General features: G+C 41.4%; 1 protein-coding gene across 3 annotated transcripts in view; it reads left to right on the top strand.

Moving 5' to 3' along the window:
- LOC113407223 (volume-regulated anion channel subunit LRRC8D) overlaps window positions 1-9,895 on the top strand; it is a 95,488-nt gene extending 85,593 nt beyond the window's left edge. For all 3 annotated transcript variants that reach the window (XM_026655446.2, XM_026655447.2, XM_026655449.2), the window contains one exon: window positions 7,152-9,895. In XM_026655446.2, the coding sequence (XP_026511231.1) occupies window positions 7,154-9,727 (2,574 nt within the window). In that variant the 5' untranslated portion in view covers window positions 7,152-7,153 and the 3' untranslated portion in view covers window positions 9,728-9,895. The remainder of the gene's footprint in view (window positions 1-7,151) is intronic.
- The last annotated feature ends 18,040 nt before the right edge of the window (window positions 9,896-27,935 follow it).

Here is a 27,935-nt window from a genome sequence, read left to right as displayed (position 1 = left end):
TTGAGGCATGTATGAACAATCTAATCTAGACAGAGGATACTTTTCAGACCCAGTGATATGCTGGGAGAAGATCCAGCCCTTTAGCTGTTATCTTTTGATTCACTTAATGTACTGATTAATTAGCATGATTCTTTTTCTCTTTTTTAATCTTCAGGTACAAGCTACAAATTATGGTATAGGGCAATGGTGTAACTTCTTACTTTTTTAAGGCTAGAGTTAAACTGTTATTCCTAATTTTTTAATTGCTCTTTGTTTGGAATTCCTCCTTCAACTTTCCTGAACCAATATTTTCCTTGTCCATTTGGCCCCAATTGTTTTTCTAAATTAATATCCCATGCTTTATAGTATAGCAGGTCTCACAGAAGTGCCTACCTGCTGTACAGTAATTTTAGTACTGTAGAAAAAATTACATTAAAATATACTGAAATCAAATGAATAAAAAAATTCCATCCTTCCTAAGATTGCCTAGCCTAAAATATCTAATAAATGAAAATAACATATGCTAAGTTAAAAGACTGACTAAATTAAAAAAACAATCAAATTGTGAAATGTAAGTTCTAATGGTTCTTAAGGAAGATGGCTTCAAAGGCAGGAATTGTGAGTGACATCACAAGTAGCAGAAATCTCATTGCAGCTCTTTTACTCACAGCTTTGGTGTGAGATGATGATGTATTCTGTGATACCTTCAGTCACACAAGAAGTATCAAAAAGCAGAACTGAGAAACATTTAAAATAGTTATTTAAAATCTCTATATATATATATTTCTGTGCTGAATTCTCCCCAAGACCTGATGAGTAGGAGCACTCAGCATAGAAATCTGCACTTTGCTGAATTCTCAGTTTTGATTTGTACGTCACTTACAAAGATAATCGTCGCCGGCACTTTGAATTGTACCTGGAATGGAATAGGTAGCAAAACACAATTGTCATGTGCTTATAACTATTTATCCATCCTATTTCTCTTGAAATGGGAGACGATATTGGTAGGTTGCCATCGCTTCTGTGAGTAACTAGAAGCAGCGAGTGATCCAATGGGATAGGAGACTTTAAAACCATGCTAGGAAAGGGTGATGCTACATACCCAAGTAAAGTTTGAGGCACAGTCTCCTCTGAAATGAATCTCAGACTTCTGGCATTGATTATGCCTTGTCTAGGTTAAACTTCAGGAAGTTTGCTCCCATCCAGATTTGAACTTCCACTAGGTTCAGTAACCCTATAATCCAGGTTTGGTGAAAATGAGGCATAGAGGTCAATGTCATCTGTATGATGGTGCCACTGGGTCCCATAATGCCTGATAATCTCTGTATACACATTATCCAGGAGGGACGAAAAGATCAAATCCTCTGGCCCCTTGCATTAGGTTCCTTGAGAAGAAGAGAAGGTGTTCTCAATACCATTCTCTGAGATCTCTCTGAGGAAGTGTGGAACAACTGTAATCCCTCATACACCAGCAAGACACTGCAAGTATCAATCTCATCATCCACTATATTAAGTTCACTTCTAGTCACCCCATCTTCTATAGGGTATAGCACAAACAGAAAAGCCCTAGAGAACAGCAGTGGCAATGATCAGAGAGGCATGGAAAGACTTCCATATGAGCTAAGAATAAATATATTGGGACTATTTTACCTTTCTGAAGGTGATGATTAATAGCTAGGGCTGGTCCAAAAATAAAGAGGAGGGGGAGGGGGAATAATGTGTCAATGAGTGAGAAAGAGAGAGAGTGTGAGTGAGCTGAGTGAACTTCCTGTGGGGGGAGGGGGAGGGGGGAGAATTCATCTAGTTCAAAGAGGCATTTTTTTTGTTGGAAAAGTTTTGGCAGAAATATTTGATCAACTCCAGTGAATGATGTTGATGAAATCATCTTTCCATTTTCAGAGGGGTACAAAGACAGGTGCCTCCCCCCGCTCTCTGTGAAATTAATGAAAACATGAAATGGTTTATCAAATAGGGCCTGTAACTCACAGATACTCCTGTTTTTACAGAGACAGCCAGATGAATTTTGATCAGTGAGTACAGGAAGCAATGGGATGTAAATAAACATAAAGAATGCAAACCAAGATGCTGCTTCCTATTCCAATGATTCCTTTAGATTTTACACTGATCTTATTTACAAATAGAATAGTTTAATTTGTGACCCAGTAAGAAATATCCCAACATGTCCACTCACTGTTTGTTTGAGTAGTTGCTTTCTGAGGTCTGCCAATGAAACTCCTGAGCTGTTAATCACATCTCTCAGGGGCTGTGCTAATACTTACTTTTCAAAAACTAATTAAAGGGAATCTAATTGGGCAGGCAACACAATTTATGTAATAATGGTTACAGTTGTTGATTTATCTGAAGCCTGTAATTTAGATCAGTAGTATTATTATCTTTCTGTCTGTGCATACGTAATTGCCAACGGTTCTCATTCTGCTCTGATTGTTTTAACTGCAAGTAATTTCTTTGTTTTTTTACAATCACATCTAAGAGAAAGTGAGACTTTATGGAGAATATTTTCTTTTTCAATAAAAGTACAGGTACATTATACTCAGATTAGGTTGGAGCGTTTAGGAATCATTAAACTGCCCTGATATCTACCTATATAATAGAATAAATTAAAATACTTTTAATTCTAGACCTCCCAAGTCACCTTCACAATGAAAGGGGAGTTGGTGCACTCATGCTGCCAGGACTTTGAAGGTTCTTTCTAAGATTTTAGGAGGAGATGAGAGCAAAACTGAGGTTCCTAACCTAGCTAACCATAATTTATCTGAAGAAGAGAGAATTCTCACAGAAAATTGCTTTCTGAATTGGGACTTGGCATTGCTGATAAATAATGATCCAAAGAGAGACTAAGATAAAATTCTATCATCTTGACTACTTAGATTGGCTAAATCAATGATTATTTTGTTGGAAGGTTTAGGTAAGGAGAGGAGGTTATTCATCAAAATACAAGGATTTCCTGTAGATAGCTTTCTTGTGTATTCCAGTTATTTATGTAGCGTTAAGCTGTCGTGTTATAATAGCGATAATTGAAATGACTAGTTTTACATCAAAACTGAACTTAACCACACTGTCTTAAAGTAAGTGTCTGCCCTCTAAACTCTGTGCCAGGGAATGGAAATCACTGAAAAACATCTTTGGGAACCAGGACTTTCTAGTTTCAGTCCTGGACTATGGTGTCAAAAAAGCAGTGCTTCAACTGGGAGACTGGAGGCCTATTTACCATTTAGTGCCTGATGAACCACAAGGGCTAAAAGTAGATGGGTTTTTTACCACAGGAAATCTGGTTCTTGGCTTTCCAATGAAATGGTTTGTGTTCTCCAGTGTTCTAAGATGTCAACCTACAGAATAGGCTGCCCTGGATCTTTGCACAGAACTCCCATTGACTTCAACAGGAAGCCAGCTATAGTCAGTGTTGTTTATGGCCCTGGTTTTCTAATTCCAGGCCACAGATCCAAATTTAAACTATAGTTTGTCCCCCAATGCCGAATGAGTCTGATATTCCTACATTAGACTTACAGGAGTAATTCAGTTTCTGCCTTCCCATCAAACCTGATCCCTATCCCCAAAATGAAGATGAAAAATGGTTGTAAAAGAAATTGTTTTCCAGCTTATGAAAGGGTATTGCACAGTTTGAACATGTTTTTTGTTCTATAGTTTGTAAGTACTTAGAGCTGGCCTTTTTAGTAAAATAATCATAAAAACAGTGGCAAACTTGTTGTCCTGAGTTCAATTTAAGTCTCAAGTCCTCCAAATCTGCAGTAGATGGAATGTGAAAAATTAGCATTGAAGTATGAATTCAACTTTTATGGTTATTAGTTCAGTGAAATTGAGGAGATTGAAGACTTGTTGTGGAGTGTATCGAACTCACTTGCAGCTTCTCAGAATGTGACTTATGAACTGTGTGGGCTTTTGAGGTTTTTTGTTTTTGTTTTTAACTCAGAGTGCCTAAATATTTTACAGGTGGAAAGGAGAGCTGGTTTTCAGATCATAAACCCAACGATACTAGCTAGAAACTGTCTACCTCTCTTTTTATGCCATGCTGAATTTTAGATTGTAATACATCATCATTTTCCATGTTTTATAACTGCTAATCTCTGTTGAAACAGCAGTTCTTCTGTGGGCTTCAGTAACTTGAAAGAAAAGACCTGTTCAGAGAGCTGAATGCTGTTCTTGTGTAAAGCTCTTGTTACATCAAACTGGCTGCAGCCTACAGTAAGAGGATTACAGCAACTATCAAGTTTACTGAAACCTTTGAAATAATTTTGTGCATAGGACAAAGTCTGCAATAGATTATTTAAAAAAAAAAAAATCAACAACCACTTGAACTCTTGAGCTCTGTCTCTATTTCGCGCATTTCTCCCCCAGCCCACTGGATGACTCTTAACTTGCTGATGGTGGCCAGTTTTCAGGTTATATAAATGTTCTCATGGCATCCTTTCTACACTGTGAAATTAAGCCCTTGGTGGCAGTGGTTTTAGGAATAGGTTCCCCTGAACTGAAAATGGCTTCTGCTAGCGTAGACTGAATGAAACCATTTTCTGCATAGTTAGCCTGTGTCTACATAAGGAAGTTTTTGAGAAAAATGCTGCTATTGTACTACCACCAGTAGCAGTAGTACAATGGTGGGAATGGTAGAATAGACTGGCAGCTAGTTCTCTGGCTGCTACATCGGCTGACCATGCTCAGCGTAGGTCTAGCTGACAATGGGCAAAGTACCAGTAGCTGTTGGTGGGCTGTCTTTGCTAGCTGTCTCACCACTGTTTACCGTTCATTGGTGGAGAAATTTTATTAAAATTCTAGTGTAGACCAGACCTTGCAGAAAGTATCTGAGACCATCAGAAGCCTTATTTCAAAGCCCCTTTGAAAGATCTGTACAGGAAAAAATATTTTATTATTATTATTTTCCTTTCCTACACTGGGTGGGATAGCCATTTTGCCACCTATGACCCCAGCCCTGAGGGGAGGGAAGGATCATTATATGTTTATCTATCTACATAAATTACAAATGACTAACATACGGTGTCTGGTTCTGGTGCCATTGAAGTCAATAGGAGTTTTGTCATTGACTTCAGCTGAAGCAGTAGTGGGCCTTTCCAGCCTGGGGATGAATTCTCTTTACTGTGGAGGCTGTTCGTTTTGGGATTCCCCCAGAGTAATCATGGGCGCAGGAATCCCTGGTAAAATGGCTCCAGTGGAGCCACATTGAGTGGATGGCGTCAGTGAAGGCCAGCATCAGTCTGGAGGTACTGGGTCTCTAAGCAAATGACCAGATCCACCAGCTTTGTGGGTGGCCCCCACACCTTGTTTTGACAGAGGAAGGGAGGGAGAAAGGAACATGCTGTCCTCATCCCCTCCTACAGATCCTCATGGAAGACTGCCTCCCTCAAAGCTGTTTCCCATGAGTTTCCCCACAGGAGGTGATGATGTGGGCCATGGCTTTTGTGTTGTAGCTACAGTGCAGGTAGTTGTAGCAGCATGATGGCACTGACTCTTCCATTCTGGGCCCCTATTTTCAGGTGCCTATAACTTTCTGACTAAAATTTGGCTTTGGCTGAAATGTCTCCTGCTCATCTCTGCCTAAAGGTGAACTCTATTTATATAAGAAGTTGGCCAAATGGAATGTGGCCAGTTTTTGAGTTCTGCACACAGATGTGAGCAAGAGGCAACTATTAATTGCACTATTTGGCCTGTAAATATTCAGTGTCTTAAAATACAGTCCTGCTATAGACTCTGTCCAAGCTTACTTGACAAGTATGAAGAAATATGGATTAGAAATAACCAAGTGATCACATTCTGTGCATGTACACTTGTGACTGTACCCTCTAAGTAACGAACAGCAAACTGAGGTGTACTTCTACATAGATCTGAACTGCCACACAGTTAAAATAATTAACCCAGCTGGTCCATCCTAGACCTGTCTGCTTTGGATTCTCCTAGTATCCTGATTGGCCATTCTCACCATTAGCTACTCCTACTATGTTAAACTGACTGTATGTGATACAGATTTCCCTTCCCCTCCTCCTCCCTGCCGCTTGTGTGGGTATAGGTGATGCACGTGACACATGCACTACATAATTACAGTTGAAATTACAAATTTTAGTCATGAATATAACAGTTAAACTGGTGTTTTTACCACATCCTGGTTGCAAGGGAAGTTTATTCTTTGAACAGATGGGTTCAACCCTCCAGACTGCATAATAATAAAAGGAAACATCTATTTGATGGCAGTAAACTATGCTGCAACAAGGATTGGGTGGGAATCCAAATCAGATTTACAGTTCAAGGTAGCAATGGATAAAATTTAATTGGAAAACTAGTTTGCTATATAAACTGATTTCCAGATAATTGTCTTTTTTTTTTAATTTTCATTAACTGAGAAATGAGAGATTCTATCCATTTTCCAGACTATTTTAAATAGTTTGAATATCTTACTATAAAATAAATAAAAATATTGAAAGCAGCTCTTTTAGTATAGAATTTTTGTATAATAGCTGAAACATTAACATTGCTAAGATGTGAGTTGAAAAGAAAAGGATCTGATAACAAAGGAGTGAAATGTATTGGGTTTTTTTTGTTGTTTTGTTTTGTTTTTTTTAGCTTATTTGAATGAATCGGAAATGAGAGGATTTGTCATATTGTTATAAGAGAGTGCAGAATGTTTTGCAAAATGTTTTATATTTTTTCTGTTTTAAAATATACTTTTAATTAACACTAATATAGTGCTTCACATATTCAAAGTGCACAGTGCAATCACTTTTACAGAAACTGATTTTCGCAAGGTATATTCTATTTGCTATTCATGTTTTTAAAATATATCAACTACAGCTCTTAACAGTCCAGATATTTATATCATACAGTGCAAACCTTTAGCTCTTGTATGTTAAGTGATGGCTCTCTCTAAATATAATTTGACAGTAAAGAGAGAGATTTTGTTGTTTTTGTTATTCTAGAGACACCATACACCCTTGAAAGGATCCTGTCTGGCTTGCTTCCATTTTATGGAGTGGTGGACAATAGCATACAATTCAACAAAATACAAAGAGCAGTGGAAAACTTTTTCAGATTCTATATGTCTTGTGATGTTACATTGTTCAATAGAAAATAAAATTATAGCCAGTCTGTCAGCAACAAATTATAGTAACTTATGTTTTGTTTTGTTTCAGGAATGTTTACCCTGGCAGAAGTTGCATCACTTAATGACATTCAGCCAACTTATCGCATCCTGAAACCATGGTGGGATGTATTTATGGATTATCTTGCTGTTGTTATGCTAATGGTTGCCATCTTTGCTGGAACCATGCAGCTGACCAAAGATCAGGTGGTCTGCTTGCCAGTATTGCAGTCTGCTGTAAATTCAAAAGCACAACCCAGCATATCAGGGAATGCTGATGTTACACCAGGATTTGAAGCAACCACTGATCAGGATAAAGAAATGGCAATGAAAACAGTTTCCTTTGAAAGTGCGCCTACCATAACACCAGACATACCACTGAGCAGAACTACCTATTCTCAGTTGCAATCTACTGTATCAAATCAGGAGCCGAAGAATGAGAAACAGGATTCTTCAGGCCGAAAAACCAATTTGGATTATCAGCAATATGTATTTATTAACCAGATGTGCTATCATTTGGCTCTTCCTTGGTATTCAAAGTATTTTCCCTATCTTGCTCTCATACATACTATTATTTTAATGGTCAGTAGCAATTTTTGGTTTAAATATCCCAAAACATGCTCAAAAATTGAACATTTTGTGTCTATATTAGGAAAGTGTTTTGAATCCCCGTGGACTACAAAAGCATTATCTGAAACAGCATGTGAGGACTCTGAGGAGAACAAACAGAGACTAACGGGTGCCCAGTCCCTGCCAAAGCACGTTTCCACTAGCAGTGATGAAGGAAGCCCAAGTGCTAGTACTCCCATGATAACCAAGACTGGCTTCAAGTTTTCAGCTGAAAAGCCAGTTATTGAGGTTCCCAGCATGACTATTTTAGATAAAAAAGACGGAGAACAAGCCAAAGCCCTGTTTGAAAAAGTTCGAAAATTCCGGGCCCATGTGGAGGACAGTGACTTGATTTATAAACTCTATGTTGTCCAGACAGTCATCAAGACAGTCAAGTTCATATTTATTCTTTGCTATACAGCTAACTTTGTAAATGAGATTAGTTTTGAGCACAACTGCAAGCCAAAAGTGGAGCATTTGACTGGCTATAAGGAATTTGAGTGCACACACAATATGGCTTATATGTTGAAAAAGCTGCTTATCAGCTACATTTCTCTCATTTGTGTGTATGGTTTTGTCTGTCTGTACACACTCTTCTGGTTGTTTAGAATACCCTTAAAAGAATATTCCTTTGAGAAGGTCAGAGAAGAGAGCAGCTTCAGTGATATTCCTGATGTTAAAAACGATTTTGCATTTCTTTTGCACATGGTAGATCAATACGACCAGTTGTACTCCAAGAGATTTGGTGTCTTCTTGTCAGAGGTAAGTGAAAACAAGCTACGTGAAATTAGTTTAAACCACGAGTGGACATTTGAAAAACTTCGGCAGCATGTCTCCCGCAATGCACAGGACAAGCAAGAGCTGCATCTCTTCATGCTATCAGGGGTCCCTGATGCAGTGTTTGATCTGACAGACCTGGATGTGCTGAAACTTGAGCTGATTCCTGAAGCAAAAATTCCAGCTAAAATCTCCCAGATGACTAACCTTCAAGAGCTTCATCTCTATCACTGCCCTGCAAAGGTTGAGCAGACTGCTTTCAGCTTCCTTCGTGACAACTTGAGATGCCTTCACGTGAAATTCACAGATGTTGCAGAAATTCCTGCTTGGGTGTATTTGCTCAAAAATCTCCGTGAGTTATACTTGATAGGCAACTTGAATTCTGAAAACAATAAGATGATAGGGCTTGAATCTCTCAGAGAGTTAAGACACCTTAAAATTCTCCATGTGAAGAGTAATTTGACCAAAGTCCCCACCAATATCACAGATGTGGCACCGCATCTAACAAAACTAATAATTCACAATGATGGCACCAAGCTTGTGGTACTGAATAGCCTTAAGAAAATGATGAATGTAGCTGAGTTAGAACTACAGAACTGTGAACTGGAGAGAATTCCACATGCCATTTTCAGTCTGTCTAATTTACAGGATCTGGATTTAAAATCAAATAGCATACGCACAATTGAAGAAGTCATCAGCTTCCAGCACTTAAAAAGACTTACTTGCTTAAAGTTGTGGCACAATAAAATAGTCAACATTCCTTCCTCGATTACCCATGTAAAGAACTTGGAGTCACTTTATCTCTCCAATAACAAACTCGAATCCTTGCCAGGCGCAGTGTTCAGTTTACAGAAACTCAGATGCTTAGATGTAAGCTATAACTCAATTGCAGTAATTCCACTGGAAATCGGATTGCTTCAAAATCTGCAGCATTTGCATATCACAGGAAACAAAGTGGATATTTTGCCAAAACAGTTGTTTAAATGTGTGAAATTAAGGACTTTGAGTCTGGGGCAAAACTGTATTACCTCGATCCCAGATAAAATTGGTCAGCTCGTGCAGCTAACTCACCTGGAACTGAAGGGAAACTGCTTAGATCGGCTACCAGCTATGCTAGGACAATGTCGGCTTCTCAGGAAAAGCGGGCTTGTTGTGGAAGATCACCTCTTTGACACTTTGCCTTCAGAAGTTAAAGAAGTATTGAATCAAGACACAAGCATTAGCTTTGCTAATGGGATTTAAATACAGGTGTAACTCCCAAGCAACTGACTTCCAAGCAGCAAATGCTAATGTACAAGTTATTACAAGATCATGAATTTTAGAAATACTGGAATCTTTATAAGAAAGAACTATTAGCAGGATGATAGGGGATGTAACTGAGTGTTCAGTGTTTGTAGCATTTTAAATGATCCTTTCCAATTTTTTTGAAAGAAAAAAACCCTTAATCTCAAATCTTTTTCTTCTCAATTGTTTGTAACTTGGATGCTGCCGCTTTTGAATGTTTACAAATTGCTTGCCTGCTTAAAGTAAATGATTGATTAAATTGATGACCTTTTTCTTACTATATAAGTTATTCTTTAATGTCTGGACTTTAATTCCCCCCCCCCCCAATGCGCAAAAGTAAGTTGTTTCTACTACAGTATTATCCTAAAAGCACTTGAAATGCACATTGGTGTGTAATGTAGTATTAATCCTCATACATTGCTGCCTCACTTACTGAGGATGTATGTCTGCCTTTGATGTTGTGAATTGCTGCAAAACTTCCAATTGTTTTACAAAGGGGTATGTGATTTGTTTGTGAGAGCAGGGCTCTCCACATCCCTCACCAACAAGGCCTGATTTTTTGGATGGGATTCCCATCATAATCCACCAGTACTAGAGCACTAGTCCTTTGTACACAGTGCTATTTCTGCTAAGCAGTAAAGGCCTTTCCCCATTTCAGAACAGATTTATGTTGCCCCACTGTGCTCCCAGATACTGCTAACTGGAGCGGTGATAGATGGTCAAATGTAGATCTCTACCACTAAGCTGTTGGATTGGCCCTAGGAAAAGTACTGAACTTCGTCATTTTGAATTGTTTTGCAAGGTGATGGTGGAAGGTCTTTAGATAAAGATACAGTGGTTTTACTACTGCTGCTTTACTCCTCTACAGAGCCTTCCATCCAGAAATCTCACGGTGCTCTATAAGTACCGATGAATGTTTTGTCTTACAACACCTGCGTGAAGGAGGCGGGAATCAGCCCTATTTCGCAGATGTGGAATGTGAGGCTATCACCTGCCCAGTTTCACACAGGAGACCTGACAGTCTGTGCTTTTAACCACAAGATAATCCTTCCACCAAACAAATCCAATTTTTGGGTCATTTAAGCACTGAAAATGTTAGCACAGGAATCTATAAACACTTGCCAGATGAGGCAAGAAATAAATTGAGAAAAAGCAGCCAGCATAGTGTATTATTTTTCAATTGACTAGTATTGCCTGAATCACTACAGAAGTATAAACTGTTAATCTGCAAAATCACCTGCTGGGAGATCTGATTACAAGTTAGACTCCTGTAATAGTTAAAACAGTTCTTTACTGGAGAGTGGTTGGGTACTGAACTGTGCTACAGCCCTGCTAAAATCCGAGGGCCTGATTCTCCTCATGCACCAGTGCTACCATGGTGGAACTCCACTGACTTCAGTAGAGCTACTCCCGATTCATGTCACTGTAAGTAAGGGTACGTCTGCATTTGCAACTTGCTGCCAGTTTTGCGTATCTGTGTTAAGTGATCTGCAACAAGTGTTGCATGAGCGGTTCAGATGCATGACAACATTACCTTGTGATTAAGGTAGGTTTTGCCTTATATCATTGCTGCCACACAGCAGAGCAATATTTTGAAACAAGCATTCTGCATGCTGGTCAGGCATCCCATAGTGCATTGCTCTGCTCCTGTGCTCAGTGCTTTCTGGGAGTCTTTCCATTGTGGGATTGTGACATTTTGAGGATCTCCCAAGAGTAAGGTGCTCTGTCAGCGCCTGTCTTGGAACTTTGGGTGCTGTAATCCTGTGCTGCTATGACACCAGTAGCCAGCCCCCAGGCATAAAGGTCTCAGCCTGGCTTGTACCAGCCTAGTTGTTACTTGCTGGGTGACCCGGCCGGCCCTTCTAGTCCTAAGAGTTCCCAAATCCGTCTACCCCGAGTTCTTGTCTGCCAGACACTCAGACTTTCCCCCTCTGGTTCATCACGCCAAAGGTATGAAACCTGCCCCCAACACCAGCTTATTTTGGTGCACACACTCCACACAGTTTGCACACCAGAGACTGCCTTGGGGTAAAAATAAACAAGTTTATTTAATAGAAAAATCACCGATTCAGAAATGAAATAATAAGGAAAAGCAAACACCAGTTACAGAGAAAATAAACATAGAGCCACAACTTCAAGCTTTGCACTTCTATATTATATACATTTCCTTTTCTAACACAAGTTACCTAGTGCCTTTGAACAGTTTCCCAGTGTGCCCCGCTCCATAGAGGGGATCCAGCATTGACAGGCAGCCACTCCCTCCTCCCCACCTTCAAGACTGTTCCTCCAGTTCTGGATCAAGAGCTCGGTTTCAAGCCTCCTTTTCAAAAAGGCTATTTTCCTTTTTTTTCCTCCTGCCATGGTGACCATGGTTACGTGGGTGGGGAAATTCTAGCTTGGGTGTCTGTTTTTTCCCATTAACTTTACTGGCCCATCATTTGTCTTTTTCTGGGTTGTACAATACTAAGTGTTTGGGGCTAGTCTCATTAGGTTGGGGAGGCATCCCCTTCTTGCCTGGCCAACCACTGCCCTGCTGTGAGATGGAGGTAAAGCTTTAAACACCCAGTTCTCTATATACATAAATTCATAACCACCATCTCTATACATATCTTGTGATGACCATCGAGCTCAGAACATTACAAGCTTCCATAAAAGACCTCACTCAACATATTTTTACACAATAACATTATATACAACCAGTTGATTCAATTGTTTATTCTTTGGGGTCATATCCCTTGGGGTTTCTGGACACTGATCGTCATGGGGATACCTACTGAAAGGCACTAGAATTCTGAGGCTTCGTTCAAACTGTAATTGCCATGATTCCCCTCCTTTCACGTCATCGTACATTGGGCATTGCAAGCCAATGCCTTTTTTTTTAAAGCTCTGTCAGGCAGCATGAAGCACTGGTGAGCTCTGCAATCCTCATGGTGATGACTATAAACAGGCCACTACAGGCCTGTGTACAGTTGTGCAGTGACCTCACAACCAGGCAGTAGTCTGCAGCCCTAGTAAGGCACCTAGGGATGAGGCTGACATTGAGCAGACACTTCTCCTAGACCTTTACATGGAATGCTTCATTCAGTGGACTGCTGCTTTTTTGGACTTGGCCAACGTGCACGGACCGATGGGACAGGATAGTGCTACAGACTTGGGATGACCAGTAGTGGCAGCAGAACTTCAGGAGGACAAATGTCACTTTCCTAAAAACCTGAGCAGAGCTCACCCTGGAGCAGCAGATCCCCTACATGAGAGCTTCCCTCAGCATAGGAAAGCACGTGGCCATCAATCACCTTCTGGAAGTTCACCACTGCCAGTTGCAAGCAGTCCACATTCCCACTGCTCCAGCTCACAGTTAAAAACCCACATAACTTGGTTCTATAGAACTAGACCATTGTCTTGACCTGAGGGCTAATTCTTTCAGCCAACTGAGCCTTGGCACTCAGCTTCTTCTGAAACACTCAGATTTTTTCTTTAGGAGGGAGGTGATTTCAATCCTGACCTTTACTTAGCGTAGCAGCAGTTCTTAATTTAAGAAGAACCTTTTCAGAGGGGGAGGAAAAAACAGCCTTCCTCATCATACACGAAGTGGTTAGTTTTCCACATTATTTTCCCATTTCTAATCTGACTTTGTCCTGCTTAAAGCCTTGAAGTTCAGCTCTCTTCCAAAATAAGACTTCAAAAGGCACATACTTATTTTTTTTTTTTTTTTAGAAGAAAATATTACAAAACCTCTCCCTGTCTGTTCTATTATGCATGAAGATGTGTGTTCATGCAGTCAAATTCCCTGTTTCAGGTATTTCAACCCTAGAGAATGTTTTGGTGTTTCTAAATATAAACAGGTGTGGAGAGTTCTTTACTAAGGTAGACCTGAATATGGCCTCTTGCTATACAACAGTAACTGAGGCTGTGTATTCCTCAAAGGATTTGGTGGGGGGGAGGGGAGAAATAGTATATAGAGGAATACTTTTTGATGGTAACTTTCCCATTGCCATGTACAAATTTAAGTGACTGGGAGCCCTTTCATTTGTCTAGAGAAATTATTTTCTTCCTCAAATCCTGTGCATTCCAAAGGGAGATTATCTAGAACAAGTTTGCCTTTTATAGAGTTTGGCAGTCAATTCACCAGGTCTTCTAAAATGAGCATCTTAATGCTATAAAATTAAGACTGATTGCTCATCACCTAAAGGACTTACAAAATGATTTAAAGATCTATAAATGTAACTTCTCTGGAATTTTTACTTTGTTTCCAAGTTCTTTGCTGGACATGCAAACGTCCCATTGCAAATGTAACAGGTTGCCTAGAGAGAGGCCGGTTCAAGCAGAAGTCATGCTTTTTACAAACTAGTTGATTGTCTCCCTTGCAATAAAGCCAGAGGTTCAAAATGTATACTTCCAAACCACTACCCCACCTAACTTTCCCCCTGCCCAAATTACTCTGCCACTCCATTGGAGGGGTGGGCTCTTCAGGGGGAGAAGGGACAATATGCAGAGCTAGTGTAGGTCTTTGCAAGGGGTTTCGGGAGCAGGCCAGATAGACATTTGTTGTTGGGGAAGGAAGGAAATAAGAGGAAGTGGGGAACTGTAATGTACCCCAGCCAGCGCCATGAAAAAGCAGGAAACATCTTGATGATCAAATTATCATCACAGGGTAATCAGCACAAAGCAGGTCATATTCTACATAATGTGGCACCACATATTTCACTGAAGTTTCAACTGCCCTTGGGTACGGTGCCTCCTGGTGATCCAGTACCCCCCACGTCTGCAAGTTCTGGCCCTGGTCTAGAAAGGATATCCAGTATTTTGTTAAAGGTATATGACTGTGTCAGACAAAGAGAACAGATCATATTCTACTTCTTGAATTATCTTCATCATCAGTCATGTGTATCTTTGTTTGAAGGGGAAAATATTAACCACTGTGTTCACTATGTCACTATAATATGTTCATGTTGAAACAATTTTATTTTTCAAGTGGAATACCCTGCCAGAAATACATCACAAGATTTAATCTAATTAACCTTTTCTTCTTTTCATTTATTAATCATGTCAAAAATTGAGCATTTCAAAATTTAAAATAGTATCCCAGTAATCATGAAAATGGTGTTTGGCTGGTGTCTTAATCACAACCAGCAGGTTTTCCAGTCTCATGCGATCTGCTCCTGTGTTGAGGGGGAGGCTCTGATCCATGCAACAATGTCGAGTGGTTTTTTTTTGTTCAGTTGGTCACAAAAACCTCAGGGAACCCTAGAGCCCTAGACTGGGCTACACCTAGAAATGGTCAGTCACTGTCTAGATAGGTTTTCGTAGGGCCTCCATCACTGGTAGCTGAGTACCTTCCAAAATTATGTACCGTACATATACATAGAGCAACTGGGCTTTGTTTACTTGGTGTTGGGGGTTTTGTTAGTTTTCTCATTTTCAGATTTTTATTTTTAATGTGGTATTACTGTCAGAATAGTGGGTCAAAGCATGGCATTTGTATTTACTTCTGAAAACTCTGGGGTTAGTAGTCATCCGAATCTCTTGTAGGAGTGAGTTCCAGATTTCAATCCTCAATCACCAGGAAAACAGCACTCACATGCCAGAGTTTAATAGTTGAGGATAGCTATTCTATGGGTCTGGTGGAATGTAGGTGGTGCAGGAAGCCAGGATCGTGCAGAATGCAACAGTCCCTCAGGTCACTTGGGACAATCCCATGGAGGGTTTTGAAGATGAGGCCTGAAATCTTGAATTTGACGTGGTAATCCAGTGCAAAATGTAGAGCACTGGGGTGACGCACCCCATGGCACCCCTGTGTTGCTGAACTTTGGGCTGCTGTTCTGAACCAACTGTATCTTTATAAGGTTGCCTAGGTACAAAGAAATACAATAATTAAGCTGGGGCGGACGGTCATGCATGTGTGGATCATTATGGTGAAGTCTAGAACCAGGTAAGAAGGATGGCCTAGTGGATAGAGCACTGGATTTGGCACTTAGGAGACCTGGGTTCATTTCCTAGTTTAGCCACAGACTTTGTCTGACCTTGAGAAAATCATGTATGTTTTCCTCTGCCTGAGTTCCCCATCTATAAAATGGAGATGGTACTTCCCTAACACACCAGTCTGCCGTAAAGATAAAATCTGTTAATGAATGTGACAGGTTCAGATACTATGGCAGTGAGTATTTATACTGTATAAATAGAAATCCAAGAGTTTTCTTGCTAGCTGCAGATAGACAACAGAGTCCATTGACATGGTTGTATTTGCAGTGTAGGCGAGGCCAAGTCCTATTCTTGTGCATAAGTAAAGAAACTATTTGATTTAGATAATAAAGTAACATAGTCACAGATCATAATAGATTGCTGTCTTCCTAACATTTGGCTTGGGCCATCCCATTCCAAGCAATTAGAGTCTTCGTGCAATAGAAGGACAGAAGATTTCCCAGTTGATAGTGCATGAAAGCAGTTACACAGTTCTGTTCTGAGTACTTCAATCCAAGGGAACAGAATGTTTACAGATCTTGCTCAAACGGTGCACAAATTAATACAGCCTACAGGCAGGTTTAGACTGCAGAACTGGCACTTGCCCAACAAAAAGTCAGTCTAGGTCCTTTTAGTTAAATAGATGCTGTCTAATTAAAAATGTTGTACAAACTTTTGTTACGAGTAATCCTTAAGATTACCAGAACTGAAAGATTAGGGGGCGGGGGGCGCACACTCAATTTTTTCCTACTTTGTTTTTTTTAGTCCACAATGGTAGCCAATGTAAACTGCACATTTAACATTCAGCTTAGGAAATTCTTTGTAACCCATTAGGTATTTTAATGCTACAGAAGAATGACCAGTTGATACCGGATAAATGTGGTTATACAAATCTCTCTTGAGTTCTTAAACCAAGGGAACAAAACATTTCTGAATTCTGCTGAAACTGAGTGTGTACATTAATGTGACATATGAGCAGGCTGGAATTGCAAACTGGCATTTGCATAGCTACTCAGCCTCCCTTTAACCATACTGAGGGATGCCTATGGTTTAACGACATTCCCTCTAATGGCTGTATTTGTAGCATAGGTGGGGCTTTAGAACTAAACTCACAAATAGATTTGCAAAAAGACAATTTACAGCCACGTATATATTCCAGGATAAAAGGTGAGTATACAACACATCTAAAGGAATACCCCTTGCCTTTTTGCTAATGAAATGCAACCAACTCTGGGATGTAATTTTGGCAATTGACTATGTACAGTACACCATCACTACACAATTCTTTAGGACAGGAGTTGAAGAGCCAATACCTGTTTAAAACCATGGGTGGAATTTTAGGCAGTGAGAATATTATTAAGAAACCTGGAATTCAGCCAGGCTCCATTCACCCCCCCTTAGGGCTGAAGATCTTTAATAACTACAAGGGGTCAGGACCCTGGTTTTCTGACTTATCTAAAGTGGACATCTACAACATCACATTGCCCCTTGATGCCTCGGGTAATGCTGGGTGATTGGTTTAGTAATGACTGATTGGGAAGAATGCCAGCTGCTAAATCACCTCCACAATGTCCTGCGGCAGGTCTGTTCTGGTTCTGCTTAACTTGAAATTGATGAGACAAGTTGCGCACGCACACACACACACACACAAAAGCTTTAGTTGAGATTTTTTCTACCTGATTCACCATTTGTGTTGCAAATAAATGTGCATAGGTGAGTCATCTGTCAACAACCAATTCTGTGTGTTTGTGTGTTATCTGCTCGTGCTAAACTATCTGTTCCATCTTATATTTAGCTGTGACACTCTGTTTCCCAGACTTGAAGAAGAGCTCTATGCAAGCTCGAAAGCTTGTCTCTCTCACCAACAGAAGTTGGTCCAATAAAAGAAATTACCTAACCTATCTTGTCTCTGCTCTTACGGTCAATTAAAAATTGTACACTTTTCTACAAGCATCTCTCCCCCCACCTTAATGCAATGTCTGTTCAGTGAACATCTCTATGGTGCAACTTGAAATGATAAGAACACCCAGGATCACCCTCAGGGTAGTTTCCCCAGCAGATCTTAGAATGGGAGAAGAGTTTTGCTGTGCTTTAGCTCTTATTTCAACCACACTCTGCTGATCGCCTCTCTAGTAGTGACAGGTTTCAGAGTAGCAGCCATGTTAGTCTGTATCTGTAAAAACAAACAGGAGTACTTGTGGCACCTTAGAGACTAACAAATTAAGGTGCCACAAGTACTCCTGTTTGTTTTTACAGATACAGACTAACACGGCTCCTACTCTGAAACCTGTCATTATGCAAGGCACTGCATTTAGCCGTATGGAGTGGAAATCCATCAACTTCATGAAAAAACTCGTACAGATAAAGACATTTTTTAATTTGTTAGTCTCTAAGGTGCCACAAGTACTCCTGTTCGTTTTCTCTAGTAGTGGTTGACAGATTTATCTAATGCCCTGAGTGTACTGTATCTGAGAGCAGTCCTGAGAAGCTGCACCCATACATATAATTTAAAGATAATTTCATTTATACTTGTTGCCACTCTAGTATATTTGCAAAGTAGAAATCCCCATAATGCACAGAAAATATACAATAGAAAAGGGATTAGACAGTTGCCACTTTACTGTTTCCTACCTAAAAGGATGTTCGTGCTGTTGGCAAGTTTTTGAAGTTTCATGAAGAACATAAAGTTGCATGTAAATTATAAAACCCCATTTCTAGAGGCCTGAGCCTGACCTCAGTCCCAGGCACACTGGATTCTATGGAAACAACTTATTCTCCAGTCTCATCTTTCTCTCAGTTGGAGATCTGAAAGTATCTATCTACTTAGGCATTTATATGGCTCCCTACCAGAATCCCATCTGAGCACCATATTCAGTAAAGATGTTGGTGTTTTTAAATGGTCACCCCAATAGGTGCAGTTAAAACTACTGACACCATGAGACTATACAAATAAGCACATGTATCGTTACCACCCCTGCCATGTGCTTAGGCAACTTAAGTCAAGGGGAAACTTCCCACATTGGAGCCAAAAAGTCCAAAGCTTGGAGGCTCCATTTTGTAACGATTGTCATCCTTTGATTGGCAGGCTACACACAAAGTGATGCACAACATTTTAATACCAGGATAAGTACATTCCTCTTAAAACCCAGCTTCCTGTGTCAAAACCATTGTGGAAGATGGCTGAGAGTCCTTGGCACTTGAGCCATGTGTCCCTGCAGAACCCTATGTCTTTGTCCACCTCATCCCCCAGTTAGCAGAATCCAAAATTTCTTTTATGATTATAGAGTGAAATAAAAGGGAATGACAAAAGGATGTTACCTACTATCGGGACTTTATTTTAAGTAGGATGTTTACTCAGAAAAAAGTGACTATGCTACTAATGTATCCTTTGCCTTCCTGACTCACTCCTTGCCAACTCTCCTCTCCAGCTGCCTGGAGCCTTCCACCTCCTGATCTGTGAATCTCCAGGGCAGGAGAGAGCAGCAGATTCATCACACTACTCTGCTAGTCAATTAATGTTCAGCTGATTCATCACAAACACATTCTTGACTTGTGTTGCAGCTCCACACAAGCCCAAAGGCTGAACTCAAAGTCCTCCCCCTGTTTCTGCTCAGCCCTCACTCTGGCAAACTTGCTTAAAGGTTGATTGGAGTTTTCCAGGGTAAGGCATGAGGAAAAGCTGGGGAGTCTGACTCCACACTGCCTCTCACCTTGTGTTGTAACTTACACCTGTAAATGTTGACCTGGTGACCAGATAGCAAGTGTGAAAAATCAGGACACTTTTTTTTTCAGGGAGGGCGGGGTATAGTTGTGTATATAAGACAAAGACCCTAATATTGAGATATCTGGTCACCCTATGTAAAGGGGTGCTACTGAGTGTAAAATACAAGCACCAGTATGAAGGGGACTTCTGGTTTGGTGCTTATGTCCACTTTGGACTAGTGTAGATGACTACCCCAGGAGCAAGTCAGAAAGGAGCCAGGCTGAATATGGGGACCTCAGGATTTAACCATAGCAGGATTTGGAAGCATGACTTCAATTTCCAGGCAGGGGAAAACTGTGTTGTAAATGAGTCCTTGAAACCAGAGACATTTATGATGTAGATGAGACCTATGAAAATATAAATGTTAATCGAGTACATAAAAACATTGGTATTTCCTTAGGCTTTGTCTATACTAGAAAAATGTGCCAGTTTAACTATATTGGTTAAAAAATTAAACTGGTGCAAATCATTAATGTAGCTACACTCAAAGCAGTTCGATTCCAGCTTATGTCAGTTTAGCTTAAATGAGGGTATGTCTACACTTTAAATTCTACAGTAGCACAGCTGCAGCACCCCAGTGTAGACACCATCTATGTCGATGATAGGGTTTCTCTTGTTGATGTAGGTAATACACCTCCCCGAGAGTTGGTAGCTAGGTTGATGGAAGAATTCTTCCATTGATCTAGCACTGTTTACACCAGGGGTTAGGTGGGTATAGCTGCATCTCTTAGGAGTATGGATTTTTCATACCGGAGAGACATAGCTGTACCAAAGTAAATTCCTAGTGTAGACCAGGCCGGAGTAATTTACACCTTGCCTATGTGACACAGTTTTATCAAACCAAGCTGTTTAGTTAAATTGGTGCAATCTTTTTGTGTGGATACCCTTGATTCAGTTTCAAGGCTTATCTACACTTAAAATGTTACAGCAACAGCTGCACCACTGCAGTTGTGCTGCTGCAGCTCTTCAGTGTAGATCCTGCTGATGGGAGAGTTTTTCCTGTAATTCACCTTCCTGAGAGGCCGTAGCCAGGTTAATGGAAGAATTCTTCAGTTGACCTAGCACTGTCTAGGGCTTGTCTACGCCACGCAGCTTTTAGCGCCAAGGCTGTGTTGACACAGCCTTGGCGCTAAAAGTCAGCGTATGCAAATGCTCTTTTTCGGTAATTTGTCAGCACTTTTGCCAACAAAATACTTCCAGCCCCGCGAGCGGCATTAACTTTGCCGGCAGGAGAGCGCTCCTGCCGATGAAGCCGCGTTCACACTGCCACTTACGTCGGCAAAACTTTTGTCTTTTGCAGGCGGGCTTTTTTAAGTACCCATGAAAGACAAAAGTTTTGTCAACAACTTCGCAGTGTAGACAAGCCCTATGTGGAGACTTAGGTTGCCTTAACAATGCTGCTCCGGGGTATGGATTTTTCACAGCCCGAGTGATAATTAAACCGACCCAATTTTCTAGTGTGGACCAGACATAAGTGCCCATGAAAGGGAATTGCACTGATATAATTAGATCAGTTTCTGAGGCCTGGACTACACAAGGAATTTACACCAGTATAGCTAGTCTGTCAGAGGTGTGAAATATCCACACCTCTCAAAGGTGTAGCTATACTGACCTAACCCCCGGTGTAGACAGCGCTAAGTCGAAGGAAAATTCTTCCATCAACCTATCAGAGGGGTAGCCGTGTTAGTCTGGATCTGTAAAAGCAGCAAAGAGTCCTGTGGCACCTTATAGACTAACAGACGTATTGGAGCATGAGCTTTTGTGGGTGAATACATCTGACGAAGTGTGTATTCACCCACGAAAACTCATGCTCCCCAATACATCTGTTAGTCTATAAGGTGCCACAGGACTCTTTGCTGCTTCCATCAACCTAGCTACCTACCACCTCTCAGGGAGGTGGATTTACTATAACAATGGGAGAAGCCCTCCTGTAGGCATAGGTAGTATCTATCCTGAAGTGCTATAGCGGTGCCGCTGCAGTGTTTAAAGTGTAGACCTACCTTAAACCGATTTAGTTAAATTGGTACCATTTTCTCATGTAGCCAGGACCATACCAATGCAATGCACTCTTCTAACATATACAAGCAAGGCCTCAGTGTTGTGGTGGCTTTGTTTATCTTCCTATTTATGTTGGCTTGCTTTAGCTGTTTGTTTATCTCCGAATAATTTGTTTAATTGAATGTTTTTAACATCCACTGTCATTCCAAAGGGCTACTAATTGCTGATTCATTCAGTGGGATACAATAGCAGGAGGTGTAAAGCACGGAACAATTGTGAATGTATTGGACAGTCCATGCTGGAGAATCCGTATGATTGAAAGCTAGTGTAAGGATAAACCTGCTATTTTATTTTTTGCAAAATTCAGCATTAAGAGATTCAGAAATTGTAGTTTTCTCAGCTTGCAGAGTAGTTATTCTAAGACCCTAAGATGCTGCTATCACGTTGACAGTGTGATTAGCACTGTATGAGACTCAAGTCCCTGTTGCAACTTAAAGTCTGAATACATAGAGAAGGATCAGCTCAGATGCACTGGAGAACCTGGAGCAGGTCTAGATGGCCCTGCGGGTGGTGCTAACTTGTGGCCCAATTCTCCAACCTTTACTTGCATTGAGTAGCACTTACTCATGTAAGCAGTTAATGGAATTCCTTGTGAGAGTTAGTGGTACTCAGTGCAAGGGCTGGAGAATTAGACCCATAAGATGCCAACACTGTCATTGCTGTGGAAATTTCCTATCATAGCATGATGCTGGAAGCACTAGTGTAGTCAGGTCTTAGACTTTTTTTGGCCATCATGCTGTCTAGAACTGCTCTGAGCAGGTGTATAGGAGAGAGGGATAGCTCAGTGGTTTGAGTATTGGCCTGCTAAACCCAGGGTTTTGAGTTCAATCCTTAAGGGGGCCATTTAGGGATCTGGGGAAAGAAAAAAAAAATAGGGGATTGGTCCTGCTTTGAGCAGGGGTTTGGACTAGATGACCTCCTGAGGTCCCTTCCAACCTTGATATTCTATGTGACATGCTAGTAAAAATGCCTTGAACCCTAAATACAATGGTGCTCTCTGCATCACTGCCACCCAGGGAAGCTGGCTTGATTACTGAGGAGGGCAGTGAAGTACATGCACCCTATTGTCTCGGAAGCTATTCTTGTGTTACCTGGCTACACAAAGTGTACACACAAAATATAGTGGATAAATACGCATCATAAGAAGTTACTGTTTCTAATAAAAATGTAATTTTCTCTTTTTAAGGCTTTTTACATGGATGCCAACCTTTCAATGCACTTGAAACCAGTCCTAACACATCATGAAAAACAAAGGAATGTAAATGTCCTGCAATACATGAGCATTCAAAGTGCTAACTGTTCTCTCTGACACAGTGTGTTGCAACTCTAGCCTATGAGGCATATAGTTAAATGAGCACCATTGTCTGAGTCTTCCAAGAAACCTGGGCTGTTTCTTAGAACTTGATCAGTAGCTGAGATACAGCAGTGAAGTATTACAACCCTTCGCCTTTTGATCTTTTTTTTTTTTTTTTCCCTGTTTCCAAGGCTAGCTCCTGTGGCTTTACAGTCCCTAAGAAATGGTTCCAGTCTTTTTCCAGATACCTCTTTAGAAATTTGCACACTTGAACCATTGTGCAGAGCAGCTCCTATTTCAACCTGCTAAAAGTTTGACAGCACTTGAAAAACTCCCTTTGAAGTCTCTTTATTTTTCCCCTCTGTGATTTTGTTTTTTCTTGCAAAAGTTTCTTTGTCACATCAGGTTAACTCCAGCTTCTGAGACCTTTGTTAGACGAAAGAAGAGAAAGCATTTGGAGTGGCCCTTTATATACTTCTGAATTCCAGTGATCTCCCCTGTGAGAAACAACATGCTATCTTGGGGGTTGCACAAATAAATCACTTGGGAAAACACTTTTCCTCCTTTGCTGCTGGTTTGGAGCTGTACAAGGAGGAAATATTTGGTCTGATCCTGCTCCCACTACAATCTAAGTCTAAATTTCCATTGACTTCAATGGGATCATTCCAATTCTCTCTGTCAATATTGATTCTAGGAAAAATGTCAGTTTTCTTCCTAAATTAGTTTGCCACACATCTAAGATGACTATATCAGAAGCTTCAGGAATCTCATAGTTTTAGAATTTGAGGTAAAGTGGCAAAATTCCCATGATTTAATTTGCTAGGGAATAGGAAGCCACCACATTTGCTTCAATGGAATTATTTGCCCAAGTAGGTGTTCACCATTGTGAGTAAGAGTTGCACAATCTACCACATAGCTTCTGTAAAAACAAATTTTACAAAGCTTAAAATCAATAGAAATGTTTCCATTGTCTTTTTATTTCAATGGAGACTGTTGTTTGTGAAACAAATAAACATTTGCCTGTAGTTTTTTCCTGGTCAAGCACTGCATCTTTCTAAATGAAACTGACTTAACTAATTCTTATTGTCCAAGAAACTCAAAGAGCAAATAAAAAAGCCCAGTGTTGATTGTAATTTGGATTTTAAATTATTCTGTTCTAAAAAGCCAAAGGTGCAATTAGAAACATAGGCTAAGAAATTCGTTTACAATGTATGAATTTAACATTGTTATGTTTATTCACAAATCAAGTGCGGCTGGTGGGACCCTATTTATGCTGTGCCATCATCTCTGAACTGGAGAGAGACCATACATAGAACAGCTCATTCCTTCTACCCATGGACTCCTCTTTACTGCAGCTGCCAAGAAGGGTGCCAGCTAGTGCCATCTGTGACAAAGGTTTGTGATGTGGACCCCAGCCTGTTGGGAACTGCTCTGAGACCGTCAATTTATTTCACATCCAGCAGGCCATTGCACAGCTTCTAGAGCAGGGGCGGGCAAACTTTTTGGCCCGAGGGCCAAATCGGGTTTTGAAAATTGTATGGAGGGCCGGTTAGGTGAGGCTGTGCCTCCCCAAACAGCCAGGCATGACCCAGCCCTTGCCCCCTATCCCGCCCCCTTGCTTCTCGCTCCCTGCCGGCCGCCCCCCGGGACTCCTGCCCCATCCAACCCCCCCCATTCCCTGATGGCCCACCCAGACCCCCCTACCCCATCTACCTCCCCGTCCCCTGACCGCCCCTGGAACCGCCACCCCTGACTGCCCCCTGCTGCCCCATCCAACCTCTCCTCTCATTCCTGACTGCCCCCCCACTCCGGGACCCCTGCCCCATCCAGCTACCCCTTCTCCCTGACTGCCCCTGGAACCCCTGCCCCTGACTGCCCCCCACTGCCCCATCCAACCCCCCCTCCTTCCTAATTGCCCCCCGGGACTCCTGCACCCATTCAACCCCCCCGTTCCCTGCCCTCTGACCACCCCGACCCCTATCCACACCCCCACATTCCCCTGCCCGCTATCCAACCCCACCTGCTCCCTGCCCCCTTACCGTGCCGCCTGGCTGGAGCCAGCCACGCTACCACGCAGCACAGAGCACCTGGTCAGGCTGCGGCTCTGCAGCTGCGCTGCCCGGCTGCCCAGAGCATTTGCACCAGCGGTGTGGCATGCTGGGGCTGCGGGGGAAGGGGAACAGCAGGGGAGGGGCCGGGGGGTAGCCTCCCGGGCCAGGAGCTCAGGGGCCGGGCAGGAGGGTCCCACGGGCCGGATGTGGCCCGTGGGCTGTAATTTGCCCACCTCTGTTCTAGATGGTAAGAGTATGTGGTAGCTGGTGGTATGATCTGCATTACTGACTTAGATGTGTGAGGCCATTTTTTACTACCCTTAAGACACAGCATCTTAGAAAACTGCCCTAAATGGGTAGCTAGTGGTGATTCCACTTATGTAGGGAAATTTCAAGTTGATGTAGAGATGTTTATTCTGTGTTTGTACAGCACCTGGTACAATGGAGTTCTGGTCCCTGACTGTGACTCCTAGGTGTCCGAGGTGCTACAGTAATACCACTAATTAATAATAATAAATATGCTGCCTCTATGCCACTCCTGTCCAGCCCTCTGATGTACAAGTGTGCTAAGGATGATCCTGGGCTTGTGGAATGGTTCCGGAGGCACTGTTACAGCAAGTTTAGGATAGAACAGCCTTGAAGTTTCTCTAATAAGTGCTGGAAGCCAAACCAGTCTCCAGCCTCCCCAGGATCAGGGGATCTCAAAGATGGCTTTGTCACTTTTTCCCTGTCCCCTCTCAAATTCTGTGTCAAATATAGTTTGACCAAACCTGAAGATCTGGTCCAAAAACTCGAAGCCCTACTTACTACTAACCCTTTGAGCCAGCCATGACCACATTTCAGAGCATTTAGTTTTCTATTGTTTATAATGATTGGCTATAGAGACACACTGGGATTTCTGCTCTTGACAGTTGGATACCCCAGACTTTTGCAAAGGTGAATTTTGCAAATCTTCTGTGTAACTTGGATGACAATCTTATTTTGCTCTTCCATGGGTACGTTTTTCTTTGTGTATCTTGGAGAGTTCACACATTTTAACAGACTTTTGCAAAGGGCGGAGGAGAGAAGGCATTGCCCAGAAAAGAGAAGGGAATGAAGCACAAAGAGGTGGGAATCTCCAAAACTAACAACTGAGACCAATTTCCCTGAAGATCCAGCTCCAGGTATGTAAATTACAGCAGCGTCTAGTTATGTCCTGAAATGGCAACACAATCATATTGAGCACATCACTGGGAAATCCTAATCTTCACTGTGGCCTCACCGTGGCTTTCTTCAGAGAGTTTTCTACAAACTTGCATTCCAAAAGGAAGGCAATATTAGAGAGATATTCCAGGGGACAGGCTATGGAATGTCATCTTAGGAACTACAGATTTTTGATAAAATTATTGAGCAACCTTTGGTTCAGAAGTCTGAATTTTGATTTTAGGAGTACTGCACAATAAAAGTTCCTTCTTCTGTTTTATAGGTATGTCAATTAGTTTTCTGTTTATTTTAGTATGTAGTAATTCATTTGTGTAATAACTACCCAAGGATCTCTGTGATAGTTACACAGGAATTGTGTATGCATGGGGCATGACTTTATACAATCAAAGGTCTCTGTTCTAATCTTAGATGATATGCATCACAACATACCCCTTTCAGATAAACCACTGTTGTCCTGTTTGCACACATGCAGTAGAAGACTGTCCAAATTGCATAGTGGTCCCATATACCTGAAATGTAGAATCTGGTCCTTAATATTTGTGCCTAACACTTTACCAGATGTTGGTTGTTTGCCATAGGAATGACGTGCATACCAGTACTGCACAAGTACTTTCAAAGTGTGGGTCAACCCATTCTATTGCTCACTCACATTTGTGTCATTTCTGAAGGCACCCCTAGATACCCATAGCTTGGAAGAGAAGGACTGGGGCAGGCATGCTGATATATCCCAATTCCAAGGGCTGTAATTATGCATGTATATTAATGACAGTGGGCTCAATCTAATTCCCATTGAAATCAATGGAAAGACCCCAGACAGATTTCAATGAAATGGGCTCAATATGTATATTTTCAAAAATTGTTTCATTTCAGCTTGGTTAGGATAATGATCATCTGACCCCAGGAAAGAAGCCAAGAGCAACACCCGTTCCTATATAAGGAATAGTTTTATTTGAGACAGAAGGGTTTGCAAAGGAATAAGAACAGCATATGGCAACGAAGAAGTGTGTATATGCTAATATAATAATAAGTCATACATAGAATCATAGAAGATTAGGGTTGGAAGAGACCTCAGGAGGTCATCTAGTCCAATCTCCTGCTCAAAGCAGGACCAACACCAACTAAATCATCCCAGCCAGGGCTTTGTCAAGCCGGGTCTTAAAAACCTCTAAGGATGGAGATTCCACCACCTCCCTAGGTAACCCATTCCAGTGCTTTGCCACTCTCATAGAGAAATAGTGTTTCCTAATATCCAACCTAGACCTCCCCCACTGCAACTTGAGACTGTGACGGGTTAGATCACAGAAACCCCCTTGGGAGCTGCCACCCGATGTGCCAAGACTACCCCTGCTTCTGTTTTCCCTGCCAGCTCAGGACTCCAGCACCCCGTCTTGCTGAATTAGCCACTCCAGTCCACTTCAACACAGACCCAGGGTCTGAATCACTTGTCCCAAAACTGCAAGTTTACCCAAAAACAGCTTACAGGAGTGTGCTTGTCTTTAGCACTCAGATGCCCAACTCCCAATGGGGTCTAAACCCAGATAAATCCGTTTTACCCTGCATAAAGCTTATGCAGGGCAAACTCATAAATTGTTCGCCCTCTATAACACTGATAGAGAGATATGCACAGCTGTTTGCTCCCCCAGGTATTAATACATACTCTGAGTAAATTACTAAATAAAAAGTGATTTTATTAAATACAGACAGTAGGATTTAAGTGGTTCCAAGTAGTAACAGACAGAACAAAGTAAGTCACAAGCAAAATAAAATAAAATGCGCAAATCTATGCCTAATCAAACTAAATACAGATAATCTCACCCTCAGAGATGCTTCAGTAAGTTT

This window comes from Terrapene carolina, unplaced genomic scaffold (assembly GCF_002925995.2).
Source record: "Terrapene carolina triunguis isolate 2854851 unplaced genomic scaffold, T_m_triunguis-2.0 Scaffold210, whole genome shotgun sequence".
NCBI lineage: Eukaryota > Metazoa > Chordata > Testudines > Emydidae > Terrapene > Terrapene triunguis.
This window is presented reverse-complemented; position numbering and strand designations above follow the sequence as displayed.